The sequence below is a fragment of the Chiloscyllium plagiosum genome, unplaced genomic scaffold (assembly GCF_037043375.1).
Source record: "Chiloscyllium plagiosum isolate Xiang-an unplaced genomic scaffold, Cpla_swu_hap1 HiC_scaffold_2, whole genome shotgun sequence".
Taxonomy (NCBI): domain Eukaryota; kingdom Metazoa; phylum Chordata; class Chondrichthyes; order Orectolobiformes; family Hemiscylliidae; genus Chiloscyllium; species Chiloscyllium plagiosum.
Window position 1 is genome coordinate 74,019,784 of NW_028270140.1, and position 12,986 is coordinate 74,032,769.

The following is a 12,986-nucleotide window of genomic DNA, read 5'->3' on the forward strand; positions in this document are numbered from 1 at the left end:
TATCGAAGAATAATAGACGAGAGGGCAGTACACTTTTATTCAACAATCTGCATCCATACATTTTTAAAAAATCAACTTACCATTGGTGCAATGGTACTGTGTGCAAAGCTAAAGAAAAGCTCAAACAAAAGCAGCACTGAAAACAAAATATTACTTCACAATTTCACATTGTTAGAAATTACATGTCCATGATAAATTTTAGTAAAATAATGATCAGTCTGTAAGGTTAGTCTCTATAAAAGTAAAGTACCGTTAAGGTTATGCCTTGTTACAATTTCCAATAACAGGCATTTCATGGTGCAAATATTTTAGGTTTACCCAATTACTCAAATACAAGGCTGAGTAGAGATAACATTGGCACTTATGCTTCAGCTCATGTATAATACTGAGTTATCTGTTCCTCTTCCTGGTTACAGAATTCCAAAGAAGCAAACCTTGGCCAAATAGATACCTAGAATAGCTTTGTATCAAACAAGCTAGAGTTCAGTTTTTTGTTAAAGTTTTTTTTCACTTGTAATAGATCTTTTCAATTAGCTATTTTAACTAGCCAACATTCAATAAAATAAATCTGTCAAAAATGAACAAGTGAAGATATTGAAAACCTCCATCAGATCTAATTATCTAACAAAAGACTTCTGTATTGTTTCATTTCAGAGGAATATGAATTTTGTTTCCAATTTTGACTTTACCCTTGACCTAATGCATATTTTAGCTGTTTCAATTAACTATTGAAATAAACCCATTTGTAAGTATCCCATAAGTATATGGGCATCTTAAATAATTTACTTTTGCTCATGGCTGAATGAATCAAACTTTGGAAGGCAGGTTCCCACAAATGGTCCAAAAGATGAGGTTGGTTTAAGACACTACAGAATAGCTATGCTGAAGAAAATGTGAATGACTATGAACTTGCATATTATCAACTGTGATATGCAAGACATTAGACTCGTGAGCAAAAATGAGATTTTTTTGAATGAGTATGAGGGTCAGAGAATTCATAAAGTTAAAATAGCATTCCAAGCAGAAGATACAATTAAATTATTCTTCTATCATCGATTCTCTGCTAATACACATGAAGTGGATATTATACTCTCTCCCATTGCTGAACAGTTGGTTGCATGTGCATGCATCTACCTTTCAACCATATCAGGAAATGTCAATTTTCTAGGCAATGGACCCAAGATCTCAATAATTGGTCTGGAATGTGTAGTTATGATCATCGTGAAACTGCTGCTGTTTAACAGTGTCACTGTAAAACTCATAGCAACTTCTGCCATTTTCAACATGTAGTTAAACATAGAAATCCTGAAGTTGCTGTTGTGAGAATGATGCATTATTCCACTTTTTAATCAGCAAATTATCACAGAACTTCAACCTTTTACACACTTTTGGTTATTATTACTCAAAGAAAAACCCAGTTTTAAATAACTGAGTATGTACTGCCCTTTTTACATGTGCTGAAAATTCACTTTTAAATGTTCAAGGAGTCAGATTCTAAACTTCTTGAATTTATGACTTTTTAAAAAAATGTAGATGTTATTTTGTCTTTATTCCATACTTTTAACCATATAATTTCCTTTTTGAAAATGTTAGGTCGGGTTTGCTGTAGCTGGACCTGCCAATCTCTAGAAGTGGTACTAAATGTGAAGAGCAATCCGAATACCAGAGCCAGTCAAATCTTTGTGGACCAATTTGAGGCTTAGAGTGAGTGTCCTCCCAGGCCCAAATTTTACAGTCAAGGGTTGTGTCAAGAACTGTAAACTCCAGCCTTCGTCATAGAACTTAGAACTTATAAATTAGGCTGTATTTAAAAAGTAGCTTTTTATGTTACTATTGTTTCATCATTAGCGACAATCCAAAACTCCATTTAAACTATGAGCAGAACTGTCAACTTTCAAGACATTACATTCAGGTATTATATCCATTTATAGCTACCTTGCATTTAATATGTACAGTGGATTTTTTGAGCCTCTTAGATAACACAATTCACATTAAAAAAAAATTAATTTCTGCTACCCGAGTATATTTCTGTATTTTCAAACAAAATTTGAATAAGATCTTTTCCTTGGAACAATATCACTGCCTTCTATCATGCTTCCATAAGATTAATCTCCATTTTGTTTTTTAAACAGCTGTATCCAGGTGAAGTTTATGAAGGGGCATACTGCAATTTCGAATGGTATTATGCTTTTACTTGTTAGTGCTTAAGAATTTTTTAAAAGAAAAATATCACTCAAAATAACACCATGAATTTGGAAACATACAGGTTTTTAAAATTGGTACAGACTGTAAAATTTACTCCCATGACTCCCCCATCCCTTCCCAAATGCTACCATTTTCAAGGTCAGCATTTCTTTTGGAGGTAACATGGCATAGTTGCTGCATAACGTTTAACAATTACACATAACATTAAAATGCATACTATAAGTTCTCTGCAAACATGGTAAACATTTTGGATTATACAGTGCATTGACATAATTGGAAGTTTTGTAGAAAATTGCATATTAACATTATAATATCAAAGGCAGGAACTTAAAAACAGTTAGCCATGAGCATGATCAATTACAAACAAAAGATTCATCACTGATTAGAAATTATTTATAGTTATTCTATGGGGTGATTACATTCATACATTAATTGTATTGAGTGGTATATGTAAATAGATTCAGCAACACATGTACTTCAGGAATATACTAGTATCGAACAAAGTAGAAAATGCATATGATTTGGAGCATGAAGTCTGAAATATCTAGCAGTTTTGTCATACTAAAAATTTGAAAATTAAGCCCTGTGTTCAAATTTGTCATGATTAAAAACGACCTTGTATTAAGCAAAGATTTGTCTGGATCTGTGGAGACTCCATAGTTGTTTAAATTTCAGTGCATTATGTTTGCAAGAAAGTGGATTGAATATTAATACTCCAGCATCTATCCTCTTAATGGTCTGAGTACATAAGTAACAATTTCATGTGCTGATGAGCATGATTAAATATTTACAAGAATGTGAATCTTCTGAATGTAATGGAATATAACTGGAGGATCTTGGGTATTTGATTAACAGCCAAGCTAACACTCTACTATTTGTTTAGTGTTGACTGGAAATAATTAAACTCCAGGTGGTGTCATCTTGTACTAAAATACACTAATGGATCATTGAGTTTTTAATGTGTCAAATATCTGGATATTTCAAACTGACCAGTGACACAAAAGTAACTTTCAAAGCACTGCAGTGAAGAAAGTCATTGGCACATCTGTGTTGTTGAATGTATTGTGTGGCACTTGGTAGTGTAGTGCTTTCCTTTGGACCAACCTTTGAGTCATGTGAATAGATTAAACACGAAGGCCTATGGAAGTGAGCTTTCTACTCTATGCGACAGTCTAACATCTGAAAATTCAGGACAGATAATTCAGCCATTAAATACAATAGCTGTATGGATGCAAAACAATGTCCAATTTCTTAATTATTAAACTTGGACATCCAATACTTTAGCTAATTCTAAATATTTGTGTACAACACTGTTTGTGTGAATTTAACTCATTTAGTAATAGTTGAAAATCTAGCTATTTTTCATGATTGTTTTACAAAATTCATAATACTTCCTGTATCATTCATGTCTTTGGATGATCACGTACTCCTCTTTCTCGCACTTCTTGCAATTTTGTCAGAATCCACTGGGAACAAAAGTGTTGAGATATTTACACTTAGTATTATTTAAGTTTTTTTAAAATGATACATTTTGTTATTTAAGCATCAACTCTATCTCTGATCTTCTCAATTCCACCATGCTCCTCAATTATAGTTTAATGCACACTCTGAATTGATTGTCATGTCGACAGCAGCCAAGGCCCTAACCACCGGCATTTCCTCCTTTTGAGTACTGTCAGCAGATACTGGCATTACACCTCAAAAATATATTGGCCTTGTAGGGATTACAATGTAAGTTTACAAGAATGATACCTAGACTTCAGGGTTTATGTTTGAGGAGAGATTAGACCTGTTTTCTTGAGAAGGTTAAGAGGTGATCTGATCCAAGTCTTAAAGATATTCATAGGAAAAGACAAAGCTAAGCTATTTGCACTGTTTGGGAGCCTGAAACTGTGCCCTCCACTCTGAGAATTAGGGTTAGATCATTCAGGAGAGATTTTGGGAAGCACTTTTATACACAAATGATGGAAAATATTTGAAACTCTTCCAAAATGGGAATCGGTGCAGGATTATTAGAAAGTTAATACTTTGGTCCATAGATCTGCTATGGTGGAACAGGCTGAAAGTTCTTTCTAGGTGGAAACTAGATTCTGGATTAATGGTGCAGGAAGAGCACAGCAGTTCAGGCAGCATCCAAGGAGCAGTAAAATCACCGTTTTGGGCAAAAGGTTCTTTCTAGCCTGCCTTGCCTTTCAATAAGATCGCAGTTGATCTGACAGCAGTCTTAACAGCACTTTTCCAACTCTTACAGATTCCATAAATATCTACCCCTTTTAGGAGATATTTGATCCAGCTCTATGTGAAGAGCCCTGGGTCATTCTCTTTATGCAATACCTCTAAAAGTTCTTTAATGATAAGTAATTTAAACTTGAAATGCAGGAATGTGTTCACTTAATTACATGAGCATTTAAACAGTATTACCATTGTGTTACAGCCTCAATATACCATGAACACACTATTAACCACAAGTACCTAATTTCACCTATTTGCTGGGGTAACCCAGATGCATAACATCATTTGCCTAGGCAGAATGAAAATGTAAATCAGACTCATGGATGAAGAAATCCCTTCTGCATATTCATCTCCCACCATGATTGTGACAGGTACTCATTTGACTTAGCAGTATTGTCTATCTAATACGCTGCAGGCAAAGATGCCCTGAGGCATTGTATATATTGAGACCGAGCAGAGGCTACAGCAACGGATGAATGGACACTGCACAACAATTAACAAACAGGAGAGTTTCCTCCTACTCGGAGAACACTTAAGCAGTCCGGAACATTCTACCTCAGACCTTCGGGTGACCATCTTCCAAGACAGACTTTGGGTCAAGTGACAACACAAAGTGGCTGACAGCCAAGTTCAGTACACATGGGGATGGCCTCAACCTTGGGTTCATATCACACTACAGGTGACCCTACTGCACTACATGCACAGACCCTGTCTCATAGACAAGCTCTCTTCTAAGTTCCCACATGCACCTTTGCACAGACTTATACCCCTTTAGACTCCACACACATTTCTCCCCCACGCACGCAAGTTTGTGGGGTGAATTTGTACTTGAAAATTACATTGTATTTTGCTCAAAATCTGCATGAATCCATGTAAGATTCTGTGCATCCCTTTAGATAAGAATCAGTCTGGAGCACAGACAGCCTCACTCCTTCAGTGCATTATCTGGGTCAATGTGGCACCACTGTTAAAGTTCACTTGAGAATGTAACTTTAAGTTCAGGGATTTACATATGAAAGAACTGAAACCAACATGCCCATTCCAAAAGATGAGCGACTTAAACAATCCAGGTCTTTTTCAATATAAAATTTCAGTTACATCACACTGTAAACTTTTGCTATAAATTCTTTGTCTTATGATCTTATACTCCACAACCACCTGATGAACGAGCAATGCTCTGAAAGCTACTGCTTCCGAACTATAATGTGTTGTGATTTTTAACATTCTGCATATTGTGACCCTAAAGCCTTTTGTAAAAGCTATCCAATTAGTTCCAGCCAATGGCAAGTATTATCAATGCCCTTTTTAAAGGAAAAATTGAATCTGTTATCACTCTCCTTTCAGGCTGAACATTCCATATCCTAACCTCCTGCATTTTTAAAATCTATCCTTTTTCTAAACTAATTAAATTCATGGCGACAAAATACTCATTCTCTTGCCACTATAGTCAATGTATCCTCAAATAAAACTCTTGTAATTCTAAACAGCTTAATTAGGTCACAGACGATGAGGTGAAATTTACTCAGAATAAATGTAGCTTCTTACATTTTGTGATATATCTGAAATATTTCATATGTGAAACCATTACAATAGCTCAATGGAGCAACCAATTTGTGTATAAACAGTGAGATTTAAACAATAATGAGTCTTGGGCTGAAAAATGGTAAATACCATTCATGCAACTTAATTCCATTCATATTTAATGGCAAGATGAGGTCATTATGTTTTGGCACTGTCTTAGCTTGTATAAATATTGTGATGTTAGATACACCTATATAGTACTGTTAGGATGTTGATCCAACAGCAATGATAGTATGTGGTTGGAGGGGAAGTTGCAGAATGGGGTCTTCTCATGTACCTGCTGTCCTTGTCCTAGATGGTAGAGGTCATGGATTCAAAAAGTGTGTAAGGAGCCTTGTTGAGTTGCTGCAGTACATCTTGTATTTGGTGTACATCGCTGCCACTGTTTATTAGTGGTGGAGGGAAAGAATGTTGAAGGGAGTGGATGAAGTTCCCATCAAGTTGGCTGCTCTGTCTTAAATGATATCAAGCTGAGTGTTGTTGGAGCAAGTGAGGAATATTCCATCACACTCCTGACTTGTATCTTGTAGATAGTGGACAGACTTTGGAGACGAGGTGAGTTGCTTCAGTCTTGTTAGAGATAGTAATTATCTGGCGCTTGTCAGCCTAAACCTGGATATTGTCCTTATCTTGCTATACTTGGACATGCATAACTACAAAATCCCCATGTGCAGCCATCTTCTGCAGGCTGTGTCCATTTAAATAACATTTAACTCCTCTTCCTTCCAAAGTACCCTATAATCCATCAGTGGAATTTTTATCCACTCATTTAACCTGTCTGTATCTCTTTATTTCCAACTTTGAATTATTAAGAACTAAATGGCACTTGCAATCAAGGTATACAGAGCAAAATACAGAAAACTAGTCAGTTACAAATAAACTCAGGAAAAAGTCATATCCAAAGTGGAGAAAATGCCTAATAATCAAAGTAGGGTACAGCCATATTGAACAAGAAAATTCAATACCTGTGCATCATCTTCAGTTTTGAAATTCACAATTTTTCCATATTCTTTTGCATGGAATACAGATTTCACACGTTCCTTTAAGAAAACAGAAAATGTTAGCTGAAGATAAATAAATCATGATGCATTGCTATTTTGAAACTTGGATTCTAAAATAAAAGAACCATGTATAGCATTAAATTTGACTTGCATTTCAATATTCTGTGTTAAGAGGAGATATGGTTTTATTTCAGATTTTCTTGAGACAGGTGGAGGTGTCTGAAATTTGTTGAAATGTGTTTTTAATTCAGAGTGTTGGAGTGGAATTAGAAGTAAACAGTGTACGCATTAGAAACAACTGGAGAAGAAAAAACACCTGCTGTTGCCTCACAGCAGGAGTCCAATACCATGGAAGAGGGCAGAACTGCCCAAAAAGTCAAGCAGTGTGTGCAGGTTTCGTCAGAATTAAAAGATGCTGTTGCTTAGCTGTTTCCAAAATGTCAAGGCTGCAGAAGAAGTCCTGAGTGGCTTAAAAGAAAACTCACATCAAAAAATTGCTGCAAGTGAGGGTATGGAAACCTTAGTGACAAGTTAGTTGTATAATTCTTGTACAGTGAAGTTATTTTCTTTCACAGGTAATAAACTTTGTTCTTTTTGTTCAATGGCAGCCTCTTGTATTGATGTTCACTGAGCACCACAGTATGCAGTTAGCAAAAATCAAACTTCTGGTTCTTGAAGCTCAGCTTCACTTTGAAAACAAAGTAGTACATAATATTGCCATCTGCTGGATTCATGTTCACAATCAGCATGTTTTGCAGCTTTTAACCAACCCCGGCTAAAATATTAGTCTTTCACTTTACAAGTTGTATTTATATAGGGACTTTAAAAATAACCTTAAACACTTATTAGGAATGTAATCAAACAAAATTAACTTCACTCAAAGGAATTTTGGTGATGTGACAGAGAAGGGAGTTTCAAGAAAAGCAAGTTTCATCAGGATGTGTACAGAGCTAGTCTGAGGTTATCAGAAGGTTGCAGGGATGAGCCATGAAGAAATGTGAAAATGAGGATGAGAATTTTAAATTGAGGTTCTGCCATACCACAAGACATGTAGGCTAGTGAATACAAGGGTCATAGTTGAATGCGACTTGGTAAGAGTTAAGATAAGGACAGCAAAGGTTTGCATGAGTTTTAATTCATGAAAGGTAGAAGATAGATCCTTTCCTGTCTGATGACCTGAAATCAGGGTCCAATTCATGTGATTGTGCGAGACCTGATGGTGACTTGCTGCTACTAGTTTAGTCAGAAATATTTAACTCCACAACTCTTGGACATTCTCTCTGGCATTGACATATGGAAGATATTCTGAATATTTCATTTGTTCAGCCATTCCAGGAATACTAAGGAATTGCATGTATAAATATCAGAAAGATACAATGTTTTTGTCATACAGACATCTGAAAATCCATCTTAGAAAATCAGAATTCTATCAGGAGATATGTCCATGGTGAAGAGTAATGGTTCTTTTTTTTTGGATAAATAAAGATAGTCAAGCGTGAGCAGCTTGATTGATACAAATTGCAGATCACCATATTTTTGTATCTGAGATGAGGCAAAGATTTTAGCGCAGTAAAGATAATCCAACAACTGATTTTTGTATTTATGAGATGAGAATGTCACTGGCTGGCTGGGTTTATTACTCAGAGGCTAGTTAAGAGGCAATCACTTCACAATGGGTCCCAAGTCACATGCAGGCTATACCCAATAAGGGCAGCAGTTTTCTTTCCTAAAAGATATTGAAGCAAATCTATTTTTAGAATATCAACAATGGCCATCATTCGAGTCTTATTTCCAAATTCTGCCATCTGCAACAGCTATCTAGTGAAAATATCCCTAGGCCCTGTATATGAGGTACTATTGATCAAGGTGATAGCATTTCAAAAGCAGTGAATAATTTGCACTACTAATTTTGGAATTAGTCCTGTTCAGTTATGAATTGTAATGGAGCATCTGTCCACAACTACGTTAAGTTTCGGATGTCATATTAATAAAGATAATGGAATGCTTTGATTTACATGCACCTATCATGAGTAAACTTCAAAACATCTTTTCCAAGTCAATACATGCATTCATTCTTACTCATTTGTTATGTGATAATTAAACAGGGCAATCTAAACATTTGCTTACTTTGGCTTCAATACGTAACCTCCTTCCAGCAACAATAAAAGGTTCTTTTGTGAATTCCTCGAAGCTATACTGCCATTCACAGTTCAGCTGCCCAAATGTTCCTTGTGTTACAAACAAGATACCACTGGAAAATGATATTTAGTGCAATAAGATTAACAAAAGGTACTTTACTGACTTGTTCAGAACATCCAAGTTAATGTCACAAAGTACTTCACCTACCCCTCAGATGGTATAACAAAATACTTTAGTAAAAGAATGCTCAGGTCACTTTCACTAGAAAAGCATTACAAGCTGCACTGCCCTTTTATTACTGTACTTACCTTCTCCTCCATTAGATACACCATCATAATTACAGTTTTGGTTAATGTGATTATTTCACCTGAAGCCACTTACCATTCCCCAGTGCAATAGTGTATGTCTATTTCTCCATTATTTTGTTGGAGGCAAAGTTTCATGATTGAACAAAGAACCCTTCTCTAACACTACTAGAATATATTACATGCAATCGAATGATCATAATTGCAGATGAAAGTATAAGCTTTAAACAGGTCAACAGACAGTAATCACAAACTTTATCTCATTTTCTCTGTCTCTAAATAATTTTTTTGTTTATTTCAGTATACTAATGAGGTACTCAGATGTTGCGAAGAATTAGCCAAACGTTTCTGAACATACCTAGAACAAAAAGGAAATTAGACTATTTTGCTCAAGTACTTGAAACACTCAGCCACCATCCCACAACAAAACACGTGTGCGCGCACACACGTGTAAATTTGTGGGATGAATTTGTACTTGCAGAGTTACATTGTACTTTGCTCACAAACTGCATGAATTCATGTAAGATTCTGTTAATTCATTTTTTAGATTAGAATCAGTCTAAACATTATGGCACAGACAACAACATAGAAGGGTGCTAATACCCAATACATTACCTGGGCTAAAGTTCACTTGAGAATGTAATTTTTAAAAAAAGTTTTGCGATATGAAAGAAGTGAAACTAACATGGCCATTCTAACAGATGAGAGACTTAACAAACAATCAAGGTATTTTTCAATGTATAATTGCAGTTAACCGTAAACTTTTTCTATAAATTCTGTGTCTTACAATCATACTCCACAACCACCTGACGAAGGAGCAGCGCTCTGAAAGCTAATGCTTCCAAATAAACCTGTTGAACTATAACCTGGTGTTGTGTGATTTTTAACTCAGCCATAGAAGTTCTCAAATTGTGTCTGAAATGAAAAGTGGATGTCTGATGCTGGACCATTAAATCACAGAATTCAGCAACCAACTGTTGTGAAAAGTGGACGTGCTTTTCCTTGCCCTAACCATTCTGCACCATAAAGCTTGTGCCAAAATGACAGTATGGCTCTGCATTTCTGAAGAAGCCTTGATCAGAATATCCTGTCAGAATTGGAGAACTCTCCTATGTAAGCAAAAAGTGTAATGATATTCTGAGAGATTGCCACTCATCAAACAACCCTGCCTAGATTAGCATTTAGGTATGAAAATGTCTGATTTCAAGGATTATGTGGTTTTGGAATATAACTTTTTGGTGCGGTATTAAAGTACGAAAGGGGGAAAGGATCCCTGAGCATGAGAGGTTGTGAAACAAGGTAATTACTGTTCAAAGGGTGGACCATACATACTTAGATATTAAAAGGGCAAGAGGCGTTAAATGGCAGTTGGACCCAATTAGGTGGATGTCAGGAAGTTAGCAAATAGGAGAGTCCTCTTATGGTTGTGTCTCTACCCCGGATATAAAAATATGAAAATAAAAAAGACAGCAAATCAGCCACTTCTCTCATGTGGCTTTATGCATGCTCGTATGTCCTTGGAGAGGGAGCATGCAATGAACACTAATATTCTTGATGCTTTGATAAAGGTGATTACTGCAGGAGGTGAAGTGCCTGATCTCCCCCTTAACTCTACTTTGATTTTGACCCCTTCTCTCTCACCATACCTCTCTCTCATCTTTGATGGGTATTTCATTAAATTTGATTACTTGGAAACATAGATGATTTAGTGGTGTTCAAAACTGGATATAAAATGCCATAGGTGACATGATGGAAAACAAAATGCCATTTAGTTGTGACAGCACTTCCAGACGTTAGAAAATAAACAGACAGCAGGTCTGCTGCCGCAGTGGGCTTTGCAGGTAAATTGGTTATTAATTGGAAACACTGATGTTTTAGTGGTGGTGGACAAAAGGCAAGAGGTGACATGATGGTGGGGGGGTAGGGGGCAGGGCGGGGGGCAAGAAAGCAAATTGTGTGTACTAGCACTTACGGAAATGAAAGCAAGTCAGTACGGGCTCTTATGTTGTTTCAAGTCCCACGTGCTCCAGTGTGTAATAACATCTCTGAATAGGTTAATTCGTAAATATCAAGCCAGCAAATTTGAGTAATATGGCTCTGACTTTGTTACAGATGTGAATTATTCAAGTAATTTGTTACATAAAAAGAAGTGTTGAAACTAGCGAAGTATCCATGTACAGTTCAGACCAAAGGATAATTTGGGGAATTATCTGAAGGGTGTTTGTGATTTCACAGTGAGTGAATAAAAAGATGGTGAATCCCACATTTGAGTCCACAATTGAGTTGCTGAAAGAGAGCTTCTGGGTCACCTGGCTGAATGTTAGTGGAAAGATCCATAGGAATCTTGTGCTTTAGAACAGCAGGAACACCAAAAGGAGTCAAAGTGAATTCAGGGAGTTGTGGTATATTTGGTTTGGTCCCAAAAGTACTGAGGAATTTTTAGGTGGAATTGAAACTTGTTAAATTAGAAGTACTTGCTTTGTTTAATTCTTGTACAATAAAAGGTTTTGTTTACAAAATGAAATCATGTGGGAATAGCCCCTTCATAGAAACATAGAAGACTATTCAGCCCTTGAGCCTGCTCCGCCATTCATCACGATTATGGCTGATCGTCCAACTCAATTGCCTAAACCTGCTTTCTCCCCATAACCTTTGATCCTATTCTTTCCAAGTGCTATATCTAGCCACCTCTTGAATACATTTCACAGGCTCACCACTCTTTGGGTGAAGAATTATCTCATCTCCATCCAGTTAGTTAAGAACTTGGGACTCTTACTAAGATTTTGAAGCCATAGACTAAGACAGATACAATGCAAATTTTAAGTAAACAGGTTTCTTCATTAAAAAGTTGAAATGGTTTTAATTGCTGAAGCTTTTCTTGAAAGGAAGATTTGAGAGTGCTGGATGATTTATAACAGTTAAAGATTAATTAGATGCGAAAAAGGTAAAACACGATGAGCCAGCAACTTAAACATTTGAAATTTATGGAAATAAAGGCTAACTCACTCACAAGTAACCTAGGATGCAACTACAGATGAACTAACTCAAAATGAAAAAGGTCAAACTAGAACAGGAAAAGAAAGAAAGACGCGAGAGAGGGTGAATAAAAGCAAAATTCAGAAGCTTGAACTTGCATTCTCAAATGATTAATAATGGAAGTTTTCATAAGGGTTTTATGCAAAATGATTCTCTTTGGAGAGAAATCCTTTTATTTTCCGTTCCCTGATGCGTGCATGTTTGTTGTTTGTTTGTTTTGGGTTACTAGAGGGATAATTGTATTTTCATATCACAAACCTTGTGCATTAACTACTGTTGTTACTTCATGGAATTTTGTTAAGGGTTAATAATTTTGTGTTTATTGAAGAAAGGTGGTTCATGGATTCTTTTTATTCTAAGCTTAACATAGAGAAAGCATACAAATGGCCAGATTTGGGAACTGGGCAAAACATTACATTCATATTAGGACCAATGGAATAGCAGGAGTCCTACAAGCTCAGTCATAACACTATCTTGAACATATTAA

General features: G+C 36.0%; 1 protein-coding gene across 3 annotated transcripts in view; it reads right to left on the reverse strand.

Annotated features, from left to right (window-relative positions):
* Positions 1-19: 19 nt before the first annotated feature.
* Positions 20-12,986, reverse strand: part of vps13a (vacuolar protein sorting 13 homolog A) — a 422,990-nt gene continuing 410,023 nt past the window's right edge. For all 3 annotated transcript variants that reach the window (XM_043712521.2, XM_043712545.2, XM_043712559.2), the window contains 3 exons: positions 9,147-9,270; positions 6,984-7,058; positions 20-3,671 (listed from right to left, as the gene is read on the reverse strand). In XM_043712521.2, the coding sequence (XP_043568456.2) occupies positions 3,609-3,671; positions 6,984-7,058; positions 9,147-9,270 (262 nt within the window). In that variant the 3' untranslated portion in view covers positions 20-3,608. The remainder of the gene's footprint in view (positions 3,672-6,983; positions 7,059-9,146; positions 9,271-12,986) is intronic.